The sequence below is a fragment of the Emydura macquarii genome, unplaced genomic scaffold (assembly GCF_026122565.2).
Source record: "Emydura macquarii macquarii isolate MOO-44397 ecotype Brisbane River unplaced genomic scaffold, CSIRO-AGI_Emac_v2 contig_3477, whole genome shotgun sequence".
In the NCBI taxonomy this organism is placed as follows: domain Eukaryota; kingdom Metazoa; phylum Chordata; order Testudines; family Chelidae; genus Emydura; species Emydura macquarii.
In genome coordinates this window covers 3,512,216-3,532,966 of record NW_027133614.1, presented here as the reverse complement: position 1 = coordinate 3,532,966, position 20,751 = coordinate 3,512,216, and the positions used below count along the sequence as shown (strand labels likewise).

The 20,751-nt window shown below is 42.7% G+C and overlaps 1 protein-coding gene and 1 long non-coding RNA gene across 2 annotated transcripts in view; one reads left to right on the top strand and one right to left on the bottom strand.

Moving 5' to 3' along the window:
- Positions 1-4,939: 4,939 nt before the first annotated feature.
- LOC137144695 (uncharacterized) lies at positions 4,940-8,242 on the bottom strand. The gene is made up of 2 exons (XR_010917461.1): positions 8,148-8,242; positions 4,940-6,702 (listed from the first exon to the last, which is right to left on the bottom strand). It is a non-coding gene; the product is annotated as an uncharacterized lncRNA (long non-coding RNA).
- The window catches only part of NIBAN1 (niban apoptosis regulator 1), a 93,244-nt gene continuing 78,651 nt past the window's right edge, over positions 6,159-20,751 (top strand). The window contains exon 1 of the mRNA XM_067535154.1: positions 6,159-6,341. Coding sequence (XP_067391255.1) covers positions 6,287-6,341 — 55 coding nt within the window. The 5' untranslated portion in view covers positions 6,159-6,286. The remainder of the gene's footprint in view (positions 6,342-20,751) is intronic.

Sequence of the window (20,751 nt, the reverse complement as noted above, 5' to 3'; positions counted from 1 at the left end):
AAGAGAAACTCTGCTACTTCATCCCCCATGAGCCCAACTAAGGGACCTTCCACATGCTTCCCAAGATACACAAACAGGGAACCCAGGCAAACCCATCATATCTGGCCACAGCACTCTTACTGAAGGAATAGTAGGACTCACAGAAACCGTCTTTAAATCACTTAACACAAAGGGCCATCTTCCTCCAGGACACAGCCAATTTCCTCCAGAAACTCTGCAACATTAACAACCTCCCTCAGAACAACATCTTTGCCACCATGGATGTCACCTTCCCTATACCCCAACATCCCCCACAATGATATCCACCCCAAACTCATCGCCAAACTCATCCATTTCATCCTCACCCATAACAATTTTGACTTCAACAACGAACACTTTGTCCAAACCATGGGAACAGCCATCGGTATTAGGGTGGCTCCCCAACATGCCAATCTCTTCATGAGCCACCTTGAAGAATTATTACTGGACAAATGCACTGCAAAACCAATGATATACCTGAGATACATCAATGATATTTTCATCTTTTGAACCTAAACTCTGTCACAGACTTCTGCAACCACCTATCCATTAAATTCTCTTTAGAACACTCCTACACTAGCATCAAGTTCCAGGACACTCTTGACCAATGAAGTTAAACCAACCTAATTTTCTAGTGTAGACCAGTCCTAAGTTTGTTTCCCAGACCTGAAAAAGAGCTCTGTGTAAGCTCATCTCTCTCACTAACAGAATTTGGTCAAATAAAAGATACTAGCTTACCTATTTTGTCTCTCTAATATCCTGGGGCCAACATGGTTGTTGCAACACTGCATTACTCATATTAGACTAAATATGGAATAAATATTTTCTTTGTACTTCTTCTTACCTTATGGAGATATTTTAAATACCTGTAACAGCATATTAATGGGGTAGAGGATAAAGTCTCAAACAGTGTGAGATTCCTTGTAGAGATAGTTCCCTGTCTACACTAGACAGCTTTAATGGCACAGCTGTTCCGATGCAGCTGCACTGCTGTAAAATCTCTAGTGTAGCTACTCTATGCTGACGGGACAGAGCTCGCCCATTGAGATAATTAAACCACTCCCAACGAGCAGCAGTAGCTATGTCAGAGGGAGAAGCTCCTCTGACAACATAGCACTGTCCACACCGGTACTTGCGTCGGTGTAATTTATGTTGCTGGGGGTGTGTGTGTTTTTTTCACACCCCTGAGCAACAAAAATTATATTGAAATAAGTGGTAGTGTAGACATAACTCAAGTGAGAAGTGATCGTTTTGTTGACAGGGACTCTAGAGTCAATTCCATGTGCTACCTTCAATTTACAGCAGATAGTGAGATGTGCACAAAGAAAGAAGGTAGAAAAAAGGTCTTTATGTAGTGATTTAAGCTTTTAGGGCTAGATTGTACCTGTTGGAGTCATTTCAAAGGGTGGGGCTCTATTGGTCTGCATGTGGAGAGTGGGATGGGTAGAGCTAATTATCCAGCCACCTCCCCCCATCTTCTTTGGCACACCCAGCACCTCCAGGGGAGGAGTTAAGGAACATGAACTGCTGTTCTGCCTGATATTTATGCAGGTTGTACAAGGAGAGATGTCTTTGACTTTTGAATTCACTGTCCCCTGGACTGAAATAGCCCAAGTGAGTTGCCCTTTGGAACATAATGCAAAGCAAATGTTTAGAGACGCATCTTCATAGGTTCACACCAGAATAATTTAGTTAATGTAGATTAATTCCCCCCCCCCCCCCATCCTCTTGGGTAGAAGATAATGCTGAAGCATAAACAATTATTATTAAAGACATTGTCCTTCTATTTTGTTTTTACCAGAGGTGTGCTTAGACTGTAAAGTCTCACTTCCATTCCATATGTGCACTGCCTTCTGCCTTTCTGCGTCTAAGAAGCTAAAGCTTCTGCTTTTAGACATATTTTTATTTTCTGAATGATTAAGCTAGAACAGGAGTTTGTCTTAGAATAACACAGTTCATGCAAATTGCATGGTTCATCTCTTCTATCTCAGATGTGTCTCAGACTACAGCCATGTGACTATACATTATCAGACGTTGAAGATAAATTTGACACTACAGGACATGCAACTCTAAATTAAGGATAGATACTGCACTGGCGTTACATAAAACACTTCAAAGCTGCAAGACAGTGCACAATATAAGCTTGTTTATTTGTTTTATACTCAGACAGCTCAGAGGATGTGCAATGTGCAACCACCACATTGTTACAAGTTAGAACCTTGTGCATAGAGTTTAACAAAGGAAGATGTTGATGAAAGGGCCCTATTTATATCATAATCTTAGGAGTGCAATTCATTTGATTCTCAGTTAAGATATCCAAATATTTCTGAGGGTCAGTCTTTATTAGGGCACTGCAAGCATCGAGACTTCTTGCTAGAACAGCTAAACAATTCCCAATTTCATTTCAATATAACTGTCATACACCAATGAGGGACACCTTAATACTGTGAATTAATTGATAAACTGCTCTAAGTAAGCTTTCGTTTTCTGCTTACCAAAGGTTGTTTAGCACAAGCTGAGTTAATATTGCATAAAAAATTCCATTATATATTTTTGGCTGTTTCAAATTGCATCAAGCTGATTATTGATTTAAAAACTTGTCAGCTTGGATGTGAAATTTCTTAACCTGTTTTTGACCGATAAAGTAGGAAGATATTAAATTCTTGAGGTATCAAATGCATTAATACAATCTGTGGAACAAAAATAGTCTTAGTTTGTTTAAACAAATGTTGGAGCAAGTGATCAATGTAGAATGGTTGAAACAAATGTATTAAAATGTCTAAAATGTACAATTTTCAGTTACTGGAAATGTGCAATACATTATAGCTTCTGTTCATTTCAACTCATCAACTTCATAATAAAATGTATACAAATTTATACACAGTATTAAGGTGTTTTTAAATTGTAACAATTTATTGTGGCATGCTGCTGATCTAATTCAATTAAATATCATTGTGAAAAACAAGCAAATGGGAAAATACATTAGAAAACCACAAACAGTAGAATAAAGCTGCATTAAAACAACTTTAAAGGTCAGAAATTAGTCTTCAGAAGCAAGGAAATTCTGAATGAAGTTTGCTGTTGCATTACTATTTCGCACTTCTGTGCCTAACACTGCAAACACATGATCCTTTATCTAGAGCAGTGGTTTTCAATCTTTTTTCATTTAGAAAACACTAAAAAATTTCACATGGAGGTTCGGACCCCTTTGGAAATTTTAGACATACTCTGTGGACCCTCAGAGGTCTGCAGACCAAAGGGTTGAAAACCACTGACCCAAAGGTATTTGTTTAATCCAGTGTTCTCAGCCTTTCCAGACTACTCTACTGCTTTCAGGAGTCTGATTTGTCTTGTGTACCCCAAGTTTCACCTCACTTGAAAACTCCTTGCTTACAAAATCAAACATAAAAATACAAAAGTGTCACAGCACGCTATTACTGAAAAATTGCTTACTTTCTCATTTTTACCATATAATTATAAAATAAATCAATTGGAATATAAATATTGTACTTACATTTCAGTGTATAGTATAGAGAGCAGTATAAACATTTTGTTGTCTGTATGAAATGTTAATTTGTTCTGATTTTGCTACTGCTTTTTATGTAGCCTGTTGTAAAACAAGGCAAATATTTAGTTGATGTACCCCCTGGAAGACCTCTGCATACCCACAAGGATAGGTGTACCCCTGGTTGAGAACCACAGTCATATCCCCTGAAGATAAGACAGTTTTTATGCTGTGGTGATGTGGCATGGCCTCCCTCTGAGACTGACAGGGAGGAAACACTGCCTGCCCCCTGGTAAGTGAAGCTAGGATGGCCTTGCTCACCTCACCGGAAGCAGAGAGGCAGGACAGGAAGTATAAAAGGCGGGCTCTGTAGTAGGACAGGAACTGCCAAGGGGGATGTCTCCCACCTGCTGCTAGAGCAGGAACCTGAAGGCAACCACAATGGTGTGCAGGACTCACCGGGATTGATAGAGCTGCCAGACGACCAAGTCGCTGACAGGTTTTTAAGACCCAGCTTGACAAAGCCCTGGCTGGGATGATTTATTAGGGGTTGATCCTGCTTTGAGCAGGGGGAGGACTAGATGACCTCCTGAGGTCCCTTCCAGCCCTAATCTTCTATGATTCTATGAGGAGCTGCTGGGACTGCGCTGGTGGTGTACACCAAGGAGATGAAGGATGACCTTGTGATACAGGTACACCCCAAGGGAAATGTAGGAAGTAGCCCAGGGAAACCAGACAATAGGCTGGTTGTGTTGTTGCCTGGAACCAAGTCAGCATGTTTCGGCTGGATCCCTGCTGACCCAGTGGTGGAATCATCTGCCACTGTTAGGGTGTTGGGCCCTGGGACCTGGTGGAGTAGGGTGGGCCTGGGTCCCACTACTCTCTGCTGTCAACCCCACCCCTGTGATGGAAGCCTCACCACTTCAAGCCAGGGGGCCTGCAGTTGGTCTGATGTCTACTAGAGCCAGGATGACAGACAAGGGCTGGTGCCCCTAGACAGTTTGGTGCTCAGCCCTGCGCATATGGACTGAGCACCAGAAACAGCTAATTCCCCCACTGCAGATTGCCTTTGTAGGTCTGTGACAGAGACAAGGTGTGGCCTCCCTCTGAGACTGACAAGGAGGGACAGCTATGCACTACTACAGGTGACAACAATGACCTTGCTTTTGTAGTATGTAATTTTGTAGCTGTGTTGGTCCCAGGATATTAGATAGACCAGGTGGGTGAGGTAATATCCTTTATTGGATCAATTTCTAAATATTATCTCACCCACCTAGTCTTTTGCTTTTGTAGGTCTATCATGCATCCTTATAGGGGTATATTCACCATTCAATGCACATGGCTTAAATTGTGCTGCACAAACCCCAGTATGGGTTGTGCAACTAATTCCCACAGATCAGACCACTGAATTAAGGACCTGTGAACCTGTGGAAGTCTGGGACCAGCCCTCTGCTTCTCCTGCACAGATGGGTTTCACATGTGCAATTTAGGGCTTTGAAACTAAGGGTCAAGATCTTAACCTTGGTGCAATATTGGTAATGATGGAGTGGTGGAGATCTAGGCACATGGATCCCATAGCATCCCAGCATACCTCTTGGATAAACCACCTGCCCTTGAAATAGAGTGTGTTTTTCCCCCCATTCCTTGCAACGTAGGGGGAGAGGTTCTTCTCCTGAAATACCTATTGTGTGGGAACATATTGTGTTTGAATGAGTCTTAATCACTACATGGGAGAAGCTTCACTTGGTGAAAGTGGGTCTCCTGGAGTGCCATTATCTTTGTGTCCCACCTGTTCTGACACAACAATTGTGGTTGGCGTGGACAGAGCTGCTTGTGCTCGCGCTGATTGGCTCCAAGTGAGTGAACACAACCCTACCTGGCAGAAGGAGTCAATTTTTTGGTGACCCATGTCTTGTGCAGTCTGCTAGCTGGTGGACCTGAAGAGATGGGCTGGATTTGCAGTTAGGCACAGTAGGCACGGGTCTAAAGGCAGCAGCGTTCAAGGGTGCCTAAACAGTGCCGGATTACCGCTCAGGCCTATGGGGGGCCGTGCCCAGGAGTCCCAGCCAATTTGGGGGCCCCACAAGGGCACCAGAACTCTGGCCCCATCCCCTGCTCCTCCTTCTCTAGCTACTCCTCCTCTTCCCCCTGAGAGGTCCTGTTCAGGGCAGAAGCCAATGCCCAGGGCTGAACATATTCCCCAGCTGGCGGAGCCGGCTAGCCCCAACACCCTACTCCCCTACACTGTGTAGCTGCCCGCCAGCCCCTGTCCCCCCGGTTGCCCCCACCCCCTCAGTGGAAAACAGGAAGGTCAGCTGTAGGCAAAAGGGGCCAGGTGCCGAAGGTGCTGTGCCTAGGGGCGTGTAAGGTGTAAATCCGGCCCTGCGGGAGAGAGGAGACCCCAGAATCCTAGGAGGGGGTCCGCGGGTGCTGAACTACGCCCCCCTCCTTGAAAGGGGGAAGAGGGGTGGGGGAGAAGTGCAGCCTGAGGGGCAATGGGGGCCGGAGCGAGGGAGAGAAGGGCGGGCGGGAGGAGTCAGGGGAAGGAAGAGGGGTGAGGAAAGGGGGGAGCCAGGCCCGCGGAGCGGAGGAGGCGCCCATGAGAAGGCGGTGCCTGCCTTAGGAGGAAGTTTGCGCTCCCTCCGACTGAAGACTCCGAGGAGAAAGAGAAAATACCCTCCCCGAAGCTGCCAGTCCAGGCTGAGCGGCTGTTGCTAGGCGCGCAGCCGCCTCAGTCAGTCTCCTGCCGGCCGAGGGCGCGCCATGGGTGGATCTGCCTCCAGCCTGCTGGACGAGAGCAAATACAGCTACATCCGAGGTACGGTCCGCGGGCTGGGAGCCGCTCGCTTTGCCGACAGCCGGCCGCCGCTGCACGTTGGGGAGAGGGGTCGGGAGGGACGGACGGACGGACGCCACCGCGATGGGCGGCTCTGAAGTTGCGACGTGTTGGGCTCTTTGAGACCCAGTGACGCTCGGCCGGCAGACACGGGCAGCGACGAGCGACCAGCGCGTTTGCATCTGCATTTTTATTTTAATCCTTGGGGCGGGACTGGGGGGAGAGAGCGAGGAGTTATTACTGGCTGCTTGAGAAGGTAGAAACGGTGCTGCTGGTGTTCAGTGTTTGCAGAAAGCGAAGGCAGCAGAGAGGACAGGCAGCGCTGGGGCGGAGAGATCTGAGGCTAGGCAGGAGACAGAAACTCATCATTATCAGTGGGCAATTTATTGTAATGAGTGCACACAGACATGGCCAGACCCTGCTGTATCTGCCTGCTAGCAGCTTAGGCCACCACGCCTGTTCTCAGGAGCCTCCAGGACCGTCCCAGACGTGCCGAAAGCAGCAGCACAGTGCAGAGAACGGCAGGTTCACAGGCGTGCCGGTGCCCCAGAGCTTTCTGCCCGGCCATGGGGAAAGGGACTGACTGGGTGGGTGCTGCACTGCTGCTGCTGTTTCACAGAGGGACTCCCGGTAAACTAGAGTCCCAGCCTGAAGTTAGTGTCTGAAGTAGGAAAAACTCCACAATGCCCCGGCGGAGTGAAGAAACTGTGACTGTGGAAGCAAATGTTTTTGAAAAGTAAATACAGCTGCTTCCATCTCCTTCTCCCGCTGGAGGCTTTTCAGTTTTAGGGGTAACCCAATAAAACCAGGCACTTGAGATTGGATTATTATCAAACATACATTGGAAGTATGTGAAATATACCATCTCACCATTGTTGAAAATGCCTTGCATCGCTCTCCAGGGGCCCATTAAAGTTGTGGGACTTCAGCAAAGCACTTAAGCATATGCTGGGTTGGGGCATAGGAGCATATCCCTTCAGAAAGGGTCACTATATCACATGATTCAAAGCAAATGATTTTTCACATGCCAATATTCTTTTTTGCTCTTAGTGATTGTTTTTAGGCAAAATATGGCCAAACACTTGAAACCAGAGGGGGATAAAACATCCTGACATTGGAGGGGCCGTGTGATGTCAAGACTTCAACTCTGAGGTCCTTCTGTTGTTAGACGCTATAACAGCTTTGTACACAGGCCCTAAGAGCCTGCTTTTGCAAAGTCCTTTGACACCAATGGAAAGTTTCCTCTGGGTTTTGGATTAGATAGATAATCCTGAAAGGACTTCAGTCACCCAGGTCAGCAAGGGGTTCTGTCACTACCTGCCTTGTAATGTTGGGTGGTGCCGTAATGCTATGCTACTGTGGCTCGTAGCTGATACCAGTAGCCTGCCTGCAAGCATAAAGGACTCAACTCCACCTTCCACCAAACTAGTTATTCCTTGCAGGATGACTTTAACAACCCTGTCTGATCCTGAGTTCCAATAAATCTGTTTCCCTGAGTTCTTAATGACCAAACACTCAAGACTTTTCTCCTTTGGCTCATCACCACTGAAGGAGTTCTTTCCCCACCTATCAGTTCACTTTGGCAAACATACTCCACATAGTTTACACAACAGAGAGATCTGTTTGGGGTAAAAATACACAAAAGTTCATTTAATAGAAAAATCATAGAATCAAAGATGAAATAGTAAGGAAAAGCAAACACACAAGTTACACAGAAAATAAACATAAAGATGCAATTTCAGGCTTTACACTTCTATTAGCTAAATTCCTTTTTCTAATACAAGTTACCTATTGCCTCTGAACATTTTCCCCGCATGCACTCTGTCCTTGGGGAATCCAGTGTTTCACAGACCATATCATACTTATGCTGGCTTTCAGCTTCTGGATAATCTTCACTTCAAACTCTGGCCTCTTCCCTTTTTAACAGGGTTTACAGGTTTTTTTCCCTTTCTCTCAGACTATGGTAATTCATGATTACACACAGCAGGGGAAACTCCCTCCTTCCTTAGTTATCCAAGACTGGAATTTTCTTTTCAGTTTCAATGTCTTTCCATTAACTTTAATGGTCCACCATAGTCTTCTCCTGGGTTGTCCCATAGTAGGTGATTGGTTAGTGTCAATTAAACAGCTAGCCTGGGAGATGTCCCTCCCTGCCTGATTGTTTCCCCACACAGTTGTGAAGTGCTGCTGCAGCTGCACCCTAGTTACCATTACAGTGTTCTACACATGGCATAGGGCTAGTCTACATTAGAAGCACTACATCTGTGCTCTATGCTGACAGGAGAGAGCATAATAAATCTACCTCCACAAGAGGCAGTAGCTCTCCTGCTGATATAGTGCTGTCCACACCGGTGCTTAGATCCTTAGATCAGTGTAACTTACATTGCTCAGGATGGTGGCTTATTCACACCCCTGATGATGTATGTTATACCGAAGTAAATAATAGTGTAGACCTGGCCATATATGCAAGCATACATTCATAATCTGTATGTCTCTCTCTTAATGACCATCAAATTCAGAACATTACAAGCTTTCATAAAATACCTTACTTGACATAGATTATACAGTTATAACAATAGCATTATATACAACTAGTTGATTCAACTGCTTATTCTTTGGAGTTCAAACCCCTCTGTTTTCCTCTAGGGGTGTCTGGACCCGGATTGCCACACCTGCTACAAAACTTGTGTTTATATGCTTATTGTGAAAGTGATACATACAATTAAGCTATTTTCTTTGTGTATTTGCTTGTAAAGGGAAATAGGTTAAAAGGTGACAAACGTTTTGTTACTATCTATCTAGATATGTATATTTCCTCACATCACTGTGATAATAGCTGAAGGTACATGACCAATTTTATGCCTGGAAATCTGCTTTAGCTAACCAAAAGGTGTATTAAAAAAAAAGGTGGGGGAATCCTATAGTCAGTACTGAGACAAAACTTCTATTGAGGCCAATATGAGTCTTGCTGGATCAGGGCCAACTGAGTCAAAACCTTTTTAGTATAAAATGTAGCATGACCTGCTCCTTGGTATTTGCTATTTTAGTTGCTGTTCACTGCATTATTTTGTTGGTGGTGTGGTCTATGGAGTAAGAATGTAGAAGAATTGCTCCTTTAGGACCCTGATGGAAATTGAATAATGAAGTGTCTCTCAGGAGGTGGCACAAATTAGAAAGATTTAAAATGAATAAATCAGTATCAGATGAAAAATAATGGGCCAAAGTGTGGCACCTACATAGGAGATCTGTACATTTCCTAATGTGGAAGATCAGCTGCCTCTGGCAGCACTGTTAGTTTCCTCCAGACTATGGAGGATAGACTCAGCACCATGAAAAATATGTCAATGGGTTCCTCCTCCTTGGCTCCCCTCCTGCCATTCATACAGTGGGGGGGAGAACAAGAGGGGCAAGATCTGTCCCAGTGTAATTTTCAACTTCAATCCAGAGTCTTAACTTGTTTGTGGTCATTGAGAATCTCTGAAAGGACCAAAACCTAATTATGGCAGCTACTGAGGAGCCTGTTTTATACTAGCTGTTGAGATGCATGAAAGCAAAAACTTTTGCAAGTTCCTGCTTTTGACGCTCTTGTCTGTGAGCATGAGGGAAGAGAGAGAGCCATTGCCAGACAGTTAAGAACTAAACATTTGTTTAGAATGCATTGGGCCATCATTCATTTTCAGTCTGTGTACAGGAATCTATTGGAAAGGATCTTTGTGTAACTAAAAGTCCCTGCTTCAAATTCCTGCTATGAATAATGGTTGGGTTTTTTGTTTTTTGTTTTAATTTGTTTTAACCTTGGGAAGAAAGCAGCCTCAAGTACCTCTTTTAGTGGGAGAGGGGAGGAAGATGGAAGAGTGTCTTTAATTCCTGATTCCTATTTAGGACGTGGTTCAGCAAGTTCACCCCAAACAATACTCCAGTTGGCTTTGGTGGGGGTTTACAAGATTCAGACCTTGTTTATCAATGGCTATCTTTTGGTAGATGTCATTTGTCAAGTATTCAAGAAACAGGGATGGTGTGACAATGCTCCTCTTTCGAAAAGAAGAGGGTGAATCAGTGTTTGTATTAAAAGGGCAAGCAATTAAAACAGTCTTGTTTAATTTTAGAAAGTCAGTTGAATGTTTTTCAAAATGAGTGTAATGGAGGGCTTTGTAAATAACACAGCAAAATGAAAAGAGACGCAGCTGTTTTTTTGGAGGATGGGAGTTGGTTATTTTTTGTCAGTAAAACTATGTCAGTAGCATGTGAATCTCTAAATAACAATAAACCCAATCACTTATTCATGTGACTTCAGTGGAACTATTCACACGAATAAGGCCTTGCGGGATCAGGCTGAACAGTACTACTTCATATGTCTAATTTTATTTAGAAAATGCATTCAGTTATGTATCCTAGATTGCATGTGAATAATTTAGAAAGTTATTCACAGTGTCTGGGCTCTGTGTAGATGGAGTGCACCAGGTTCAATAATCATGAATATCACTTCCACAAGCTCCCAAATTGGTCATCAGGGTGCTATGCTGCTATTTTAGATTGCAGGCTGAATTAGTATCTGTAGTTCCTCCCTGCTGGTTTTGGCACTGGATCACTGCATCTGCATCAGTGTGGATTCATGGTCCATCCCCATACCACACTCAGCTTATCTCAAAAATTGACCTTCCATACTGGCCCCATACATTTCTGTGTGGAGATCAGTTTGATAGTGTGAGGTGGTTAATGGGTACCCCGATGCAGCAGCTTAGCTCATCTGTCACCCATGCAACTCCTCTGTGAGGCTTAAGTAGTGCATGGGGCTTTGCCAGACCTCTGTACCAGTAGTGAATTTGGCTTATACTTGACAAATGTGTGGGGTGTTCAACAGATAAGAGATGAAGTTTCAGTCGTGAGGAGTTTTATGGTCTAAAGACCATATCCTGAGGATCTTACTTTGTTTTCCTCTATCATTATTAAAGTCAGTGGCAGTTTGCCTAAGGAAGGACTAAGGCCTAGTCTACACTTACCTGGAAATTCGGTGGCAGTTGACGGGAGTTACACAAGCTATGCAGAGTAGCTTACATAATTCCCATCAACTTTGTAACTTCTCTTTAGCGCGCTGTCTCCGCTGCGCTGCACTGACAGGAAACATGTTCCCATTGATGTAGCACTATGCCTTTTGAGGAGGCAGTTTAATTGAATCGACTTCCAGATCAATTAAGCAAGTCTTCAGTATTTACCCCTCCCCTTGCACTTTCTTTCTGTGAGCCTTTATAGTAGCTTGCTAACAAGCCCGGCAGCTGCTCCTCTTCGGCCCACTCTGTGCAGGTTTACTCAGCCGGCCCCAGTTCCCCTTAATTAGGGCTCCAGTGGCAGAGGCTGACTCAGTCTGCTTTCACCCAGCTCCCTGTCACAGGCCTTTCATGTGATGAGGATCTCAATATTTTGCTTTATGCAGTAATTGCTTCACACGTTGGGATTTTGTGAAGGTTAAGTAACAGAAGTATGTAGGGGTAGAGTTTTCAAAACCACCTCAGAGATCTGGATATTCAATTTCTATTAGAAATTGATGAAAATAGGGTATTCTCAAAGGGGAAATGGCTCTTTTACAGGGCTGGGGCTCAGTTTCACCTGCCCAGCTGTAGTCCAACACGCCAGAGGAAGGGAACAAGTCCAGGAGTAATATGATAGGCGCATGTGAGTCAGAGCCAGGCCTGCAGGGAGATGAAAAGGCAGCTTGAGTGGAAGATTTATTTTATTTATTCCTTTATTTACATTTCTTTTTGGACTTGGATTAACTCTGGAGGGGATGGATGGTTGTGATTTAGCCAAACGATAAGTCATCTCAGTGACCTGACTGCTAACAGCCTGAGAACCACCTGAGTGGCAATGGATGGATCTCAAGCCATCCTGGGCTGGTCCCTGCAGCAGTCTTCTAGGTGACTTTGAAAATCTCTCTCATAAGGAATATTTTCATCACTGAAAGGCAGTCATCTCTGGTCTGAAAAGATGCAGCTGTTTAACAGCCCACAGCCACACTTGATAGTTTTTTGGCAGGGAAGCTGTGTATCACAGCCAATTCTTACTGCGTGTGGATTGTAGGTAGGCAGATGTAAGAAGCCTATTTGGAATTTGGACAAGACATCAAGGTTAACACCAACACTAATCTTATAAAAAGTGGCAAAGGAGCTTTAATGAACACAACCCATCTGAAAGAGGGCACCTCAAGCAGCACAATGCCTATTGACATATTAGATCAGTACTGATTCAGAAGGAAGAGTGCAACTTGCTGAGCTGCCAACACCACTTCCTGTACACTTAAGTGTACATACAAACTCTGAGTGGAATGAGGCATTTATCTCCCTTCCCTTAACTCTTCACTTTCATATTTATAAAGTTGTAGGGTGTTTTGTATGGCTTCTACTATAACATTTCTTGTTGTACACACGTAGTTGCAACCTCAGTTTAAAAGCTTTGTCCATTTTGTTGTTTCTTAAACTCTGTATTGGGCTTTTCTTTGTTAGGAGCTCATAGGGATCCTGACTTCTCTTGCCCTGTAGAATGTTGGAGCTCTACAGGTTTCCTTGAAATACAGATTCCCCATACCTCACACTGCTTTGCAGAGTTTCAGCACTACCATCACTTACCGTCTTGGGAATTAGTAGGATTTTCTTGTTACTTCCACACAGGAAAGAGGTATTCATTTACTATAGCTAGGTTTAAAAAGGCTTGCTTTATTTTTTATTTGATAAAGCTTTAAATTCCCCAAGTCATCAGAATGACAAATATACAAGAAATGTAAAATGCTAAGGGCCTGACTTAACTGACTGAAGTTCAAGGGAGTCTTTCTATTGATTTCAATGGACCTTGGATCAGGCCCTAAAACAAGGAACTGCAGATTGATGTCTACAAACTGGAGGGAGTTTAGAGAAGAGTGACAATGATAAGTAGGGGGCTAGAGAGATTGATTTATTTGGGAAAATTATAACAATTTATATATCTAACTTGACTAAACACGAACTACATATGTAGTGATGGCTGGGTTTGTGTAGCATAACTTGTCTTTTAGTGGGTGCAACACCGAACAGGGAGAGGTGTTATTTAGGGTGGTAGTAGGGAGTATAACTAGAAGGAATGTGGTGAAATTAAGAAAAGCTGCATATCAGGAAAATCTTCTTGATAGCAAGATCTAAGAGATCATGCCAAAGATTTCAAAGGGAAGTAGTAGAAGCCCTATTGTTTGAGACCTTTAATATCAGACAAGAAAAAAGAACTTGTGTAATGCCTGCCCTAGGAGACTATTCTACATGGAGGGAGGATGCACAAGATGCCCTACCAAGTCTTACCAATTTCCCAGCCATTTTAGAGTTAATGGGTGAAATTCTGCTCAGTAATCCATGTACAGCTTTATAGGGACAGATTTTTGAAGGGTTTAAGAGCAGACTTCAAGTGCCAGACATCCATAATTGGGACTAGACTTTCAAAATAGTTCAGCACCCAGACCTGACTCTTATTCAAATGCCTAAATTTGAACTGAGCTCTTCTGAAAAGCTTGCAACAAATGTTGATGCAAGTAAAGCTGGTAAAAAATGACTAATGGTAATTTTTATTAAACTTTTTGCAAAATGCTCTTTTTTGTGTTTTAAAAAGAATCTTTTTTTTAAAGGTCTAGCACTAAAGCTCTTCTGAAAATTCCACTCACGGAATGAAGTGATGGTGCACAGCTGTAACTGAGTAGAATCTGGCATGTTGTAATGGACCATACAGAATACTGCATTTTTGACTCTTTATCAAGTCTTCTCTATAACTCTAGTTTTCTTTCAGAAGTGAAAATTATTAATTATTTCTGTTTGCAATGGGCTTCTAGTAATTGTTTTGTCTGTAAGGTTTAGTATGTAACTAGTAAAAGTGTAATTTACCACTGAGGATGCAATTTAATCATTTAATGATTAATTAAATGCAGTGAACAGAACTTCTGAGAGATGTTGGACACCCTCAGCTCCCAAATAGAACCCTGTTCTCTGTGTGAAGGATTGAGAGACTAAATGGGACCTGTTTTCTCTTTACTCACAAGGAAGAGAGAGTGAAATCAGTCAGTTATTTATTGAAGTTATGCTCACAAATCCCCCTACTTATCAAGGAGAGAAGTCCTTGCAACTTGAAGAAAGACTCCTGACACGCTTGTGCAGGATGAATACAGGTAGTTGTGGAATTCATCTGTAACAAGTAAGGGAGCCAGTTTGAATTTAATCATTAACAGGGACACTGGTGAATGGAAGAATAAATTGGATTAGATTGTGAAAAATGTGGTCTTTTGTGTTGGGCGGGGTAACACAGGGTCTCTCTGACTGTACATTTCTGATAAACTATAATACATACTTTGCTTCTAACTTGCTATATGTCTGCAAGTACAACAGAATTTTGCAAAAGACTGGCAAATTCTGCTGAGATCTTTTCTCTCACCTGTACAAATTATGCTTTGCAGTGTTAGGGAGTCAGTCATGTCTTGAGTTTTTGCATGTGAGCTTGCTTATAACTGAGGATATAGTATAAAATATGACATCCATGGAACTGTCAATATAAATTTATCTTCTATATAGCACTTTTCATCTGTGGCACTCTCTCTCTCTCGCTCTCTTTTAGGAAAGCATTCGGAAGATGCACTTGAGTTACCATTCCCCAATACACTGGGCCCTACAAAGATACCAGTGTACAGTGGCAAAGTGTTGGCTTTGTTACATCAAAGCAGCCCAGATCTCCTCCTGTTTGTGCAAGAATTAAACAAAGAACTGTAATATGCCCATTCTTTTCTGGGAAAAGGAGAGGTGCTAAGTGGGAGTTGCTACAGAGGTTGAGTTTGGGAAATAAGGAATATTTAGAGGCAGGGGCATCTGACCTTAGAAAGCACTTGAGCATTTCATCCTGGGGAGTGAGGGAAGAAGGAGAAGATGTAAACAAAGACAGTAGACCCAGAACTGCAACTGCTGCACCCAAAGTTCTTAAAATTTCCAAATTAATTTTGTTTTTGAGTTTAACCTTAATGCTATCTGCTAGGAAGTAAATCTAGGCCCAGGAACACATCTAGTACTACTTTACAGGCTAGATGCCAGCTGTTGACTTCACATTCTGTAAGAGTTCTGCATGCTGATAGACTTTGCTAGCAGTCCTTGGGTTCTTGTATTATAGATGTATGGTGGTGTCACAGGGTGGTTGGTCCCTTTTAATGAAGCAGGTGCAGTGCCCCTGTGCTAGAACAGGTGCTCCCAGTTTGGCCAATTAAGATAGTGGAACAGCATCTGGGGCTATAGAGCCAGGCTATCGGTAACAGGGAGAAGGTGGGAAAAAAGGTGGGAGTGAATTACTTGGAATTGGTTGCTAGCTCTCCCCCAGATGAGAGGCAGTGGGAAAAGGGCCTCTTTGGAGAAAGTGCTCTTTAAAAGAGCATGAGAGAATCCTTCAGTAGCCTCTGAAGCAGGGAGGATGAGAAGCTGTGTTTTGCCTATGTTTAGAAAATACAATTGTGCCTGGAAAGAGACTTTAGGTGTGGCAGTGGGTCCTTTGTGGGCAGGGGTCAAGTCAGTGCCATTTATACATGTCCTTATATGTGTTGCATTTTCTGAGATTTTGGCTGTAGGTAGCCACTAGTTTGCAGGATATCTATCTTGCCATTTGTCTTTGTAAAATTGGTGGCTGCATGGGAGCTCAGTGGAAGAATCTGTAATCCAGTTTCTAACTTTCTTTAATAGTGTTACTGATATCTTATAAGATAAGACTTACATGATACATGGAGGTTACACTATTTAAAATAGTAGTAGTATTATAAGAGAACAGCTGTATTGATGTCTTGCAGACTTCTGTGAAGACAGGGTTTCTGCCCACAAGAGCTCACAATCTATATAAATAGCATAATAGTACACAGCGCTTCAGCATTTCACCAGATGAGGTAGATGAAAATGATCCCAAGATTGAAGCATAACTGCACGATTATGCTAATGGTATATTACAATATAAACCATATGGACAAAGTTCTTCTCTTGGGAACACTGACAGAACCCCACAGATTTCAAAGGATCTATACTGGTGTAACTAACAGGAGGAGAATTCAACCCAGTATGTTCGCTGATACTATGGGTAACCTAAACACAGGCTCAAATTGTACAGCTACACGGTACAACCCCTTTGGCTTCAAATGACATTTGTAACAAGATAGCTGTCTTCAGTTCAGAAGTGTCAGTTACAATTAAAATTAAACCATGCTTCAGTATATTCATGGTGAGAAATGTTTCTGGCCACTTACATTTTCAGATTGTTGCTTGGAGCAAAATTGGTGCAGTTTTCCTTAAACACCACCTCACTTGAGTTCAAGGTTAGTTTGGGAGGAAGGTAATTAAATGATTCATACCTTTGGTGCTGCTATTTGACTAGAGATATCTTTATATAGGGCTGAGTTAAGCATTGGTTACTATTGGGAAGACTTTCCTGGCAATAGAGCAAAATTAAAAAGTTTTTTTTAATGGAAGTTTACATTTGGCTGAAAACATGAACAATTGAGGGAAGGACCTAAAAGTGGATTGTGTAATTTTCTTGTACCTGACATTTTCCAGTGTCTCTTCCAGGGTCATAAGAGGCTCTGTAATCCTTCTTGAATGACTGGAACTCAGCCACATCCAAAAACTTAGCACCAGTTACCAAAGAAACAGTTTATCACTGGGTAGAGGAAGAGAATGGTATGTGCTGTGGGAGCAACAAGAATTTTGAGGAGTCCAACAGCATCCTTAAAGCTGCTGTTACTGATGCCATTAGACAGCAGCAGATGAAAAGCTAGTTCATGGCTCAGGAAGGATGACATGGAAGTAATGTTATCATAGCTGTTTTAAAGCAGCAGAGAGGTTTCCACCTTTTCTCATTTGTAAATAATGAACACCTATTCTGTTCTCTTAGCAACTAGAGGACTTGGTCTATTCTATATTATATATGTACACGTTTTGGGTACACAGCACTAGGGCTAGTTGAAACATTTAGAAATTCAGAGTTCTGATAAAATTGTCAAAATTTCTGTGAAAAGGATCAACATTTTTGTGAAAACTTTATCCTGTGTTTTGACCACTCTTCTACATACTACCCCGCACCCAGACCCTGATTCTGCAAACAGCACATGCTTAACTTTACACAAGGATTTCCAAGAGCTCAGTGGGATGGACTGTGTGGTTAAGTTTTAAAAGATCTTCAAGACCTCAATCTCATTTTGTGACAAGGCCTCAGTTGTATCCTAGGCCTTCAGGATTGATCTTCAGTGAGCGCCAACAATAGAAATCTTTAAACCTGCACAGCATTGGGCATTAGCAGTGCTTTGAAGGGCGTAATTCAATTACTTGAGCGACAGCTGGCATCGAAATCTTGGCACTTGGAAATCTTTGCCCCCTCATACTTCAAGCAGATAGCGAGAACAATTTATTTTTGTAAAAGATTTTATTCCCTTCCCCCAGAGTTCAAGTTGATGGGATGAGTGCTTGTGCATGTCTCCTCTTCATGGATGTGGGAGGAACAATCCACAAAGTCTTTTGTCCACTCATGTTCCACACTGGCTTGCCTGGTGTCTGTGGGCCTTCTTTTCTTGGAGAGGAGATGACACCTCTGTGGTAAACTAGTTTTTCACACTTGGCAGTGCTTCTCACCCAATTGGGTTTACAGTTTCAGAGCAAATATTTTTATAGTTCCTGAGCAAATGCTTAAATGTTACCTTATAACGTGGGATACAGATATTCTACATAAGATTAATGCATGCAGCAACTCACAAGCATTTCATAAAATCTAAACACATTTTTATAAATCTAACACCTGTGTTAACCATACTAACACACAAGTGATCCAGACTGATTTCCAGCTATGCATTTGTCCACGGTCAGTGAGGACTAGGGGCCTTGGCATGAGCAGGCACTTGGTCTGCCAATATCACATCTATTTCTATGCTAGCACCTAGAGGCCCCACAAAGACGAGCATTATATTAAGCACTGCATAGAGTGAGACAGTCCAAGGAGCCTAGAGTCTTAAGTAGACAAGATATATAAAGGGTGAAACAGAGGCACTGAAAGGTGATGTAACTTGACTAAGGTGACCTAGTATCAGAACCAGCAAGAGAACCCAAATCTTCTGATTCCTAGTCCAGTATTTGATCCACTAAACCACTGTGCCTGTCTATATGGTAGGGATATGTTCAGCTTACTGACAGCCTGGAAAGAGTTACTATCTTGTAATATGTGGTAGAGTTGAACTCAGTTGTTCTTTTAAGCCCTCATGATTGTGTTTATACATTCATGGCCAGTTTTTGCAAAAGATCTAGAAACTTGTTTGTATAATAATATAAAATCTGCGATTTTTCCTTTTACACTTTTAGGTTCCTCAAATCAAGGGAGCCCACAGGCTTTGTGGAACTCAGAGGTTGGCTTTCTCAATGTATATGGGGTTGTAAGGTCCTATGGAAAAGCATCTCAAATAGCTCATTTGGCTGAGCAGCACCAACACAGACCCTCTGCTACTTTTTCAGACCTAAACACTTGCAAAACCCAGCCCAGGATTTGGCCTTATATGCAATATCAATATTACAGGAAATGTAATATCCATCAAAGAGTTATTCAGCATTCTCTTCAATGGCATACAGGCATACCATCCTTTCAAAGATAGAAAGTGTAGTACTAACAAGGGTTCTGGCTCAGAATACAGCCAAATTCATCGGTGTCCTTTACATTAGTACTCTTAAACCCATCTCACTGGTTGTCTTTGTAAAGCTCTAACACTTGTATCAGAAGTGATCTCTTCCTTCCTATGTATGAAACCACAGTTGCTATTTGGACTGTGATTCTAGAATGTGTTTCATAGTTACGCTGATGATGACTAAAGACCTATTTCTGCAAGCAGCTCTGCAGGTGCTGCCCACACAAAGCTCCTTGCTGGATCAGGGTCTCAGTATGCACGGAAATATATATAATTTCCTTTGGTTTTCGCTTTTGTTTTAACTCATATAGCAGAACCTTGATTATTCTCACTTCACTATTCTGCAAAGCTAACTATTCACACCAAAGGAAAGGGTAGCTTCATTCCAGTTCTAGAAAAAAAAAATGTACAGGTAATAGCAAAGCTTTATATTGGAGCTTCATATTGTTAAGACATCATTTAACTTTTAAGCATATTCAGTGAAGTATTATCATAAGCACTTTTCAGAATAAAGGATATTCACTGATCCAGTATTATAGGTAGCAATGTGTATAATTTAGGTTGCTGGACACTTTTCATTTAAGACCCTGTTTTTGGTTGCTGATAACTTTACCAAACTCTTAACTATTTGGGCTGAATTTTCAAGGTCAAGTGGCTGCCTCAGGCTGAATTTTTTGGGAAAGCGTCAGCTAAAATGGCTCAGCAGTTTGAGAGCTAGGTTTGGAAACAATACTTTATGCCTAAGTTTAAATTATTACACCAGTTTTGTGGAGAAGCTCTATTACCTCTGTGCTTTGGAGTGAGGACTCTAAATGTGGTGTTGAGAGGGCAGGATCATGCTGATGTAAAGAGAGTGCCTGCGAGTGAGTGAGTGAAAGAGAGAGAGATGGGGGTGGGTATGTATGGGTCAGATTGGGAACTCTTGTTTTGTGAGTGCTATTTTGGTTGTAACCCTCACCTTGTGTTGTTACCTACAAGATATCAGAGAGCATATTTAAGGGTGAATGTTCTCTGTGAAGGGAGCCAACCACTGCCACATGCCAGAAGACCAAGCTAAGGAAGCAGGAAGGGCTGCCTGGCCTACAGATGCTGACCAGAATCAGACTCACAGGACAGTGATGTGAGATCAGAGAAGGGGTTACATACTGTATCTGTGGAAAACATCAACATTTGGAACACAATTCTCTAACTCTTTCAAGAGTAAAAGTATATGTGGTTAAGAAAATCTTTTACCAACCCTGTGTTCCGTGCTTTACTGCTATGTTGTCCTGGAAGGGCTTAACTAGATACTAAAGCTCTCCCAGCCAGATAGACTCTGGGGGTACAGGTTTAAGCTACTGGGGAAGGCTGTGGCATTGGTTCCAGGGGTTCAGGTGGCTGGACTGTGGGGTAGCTTGATCCACTGAAGTCCCTTGATGCCTGCCATTCTTCTTGGACAGGGATAGAGTCTGCACCTAAGAGTGTGCCTGAGATCCAGAGCTATGAACAGTGACCAGTCGACCCAGACCCAGGGGACTTGGAAGCACATGGTCCCAGAATTGGGGTCAATGTACAACAGGCTGGTACCTGTCCAGAGGGGGGCCAGGTTGTTACAATGTATCTTTTGTCCTTCTCATGAAAATCCTCTCATGTATTGCCAAGTTTTATAAGTCTTGGGAGAAAAAACCCTCAAATTTGCACATGCTCAGACATCTTTAGCTTGGCAGT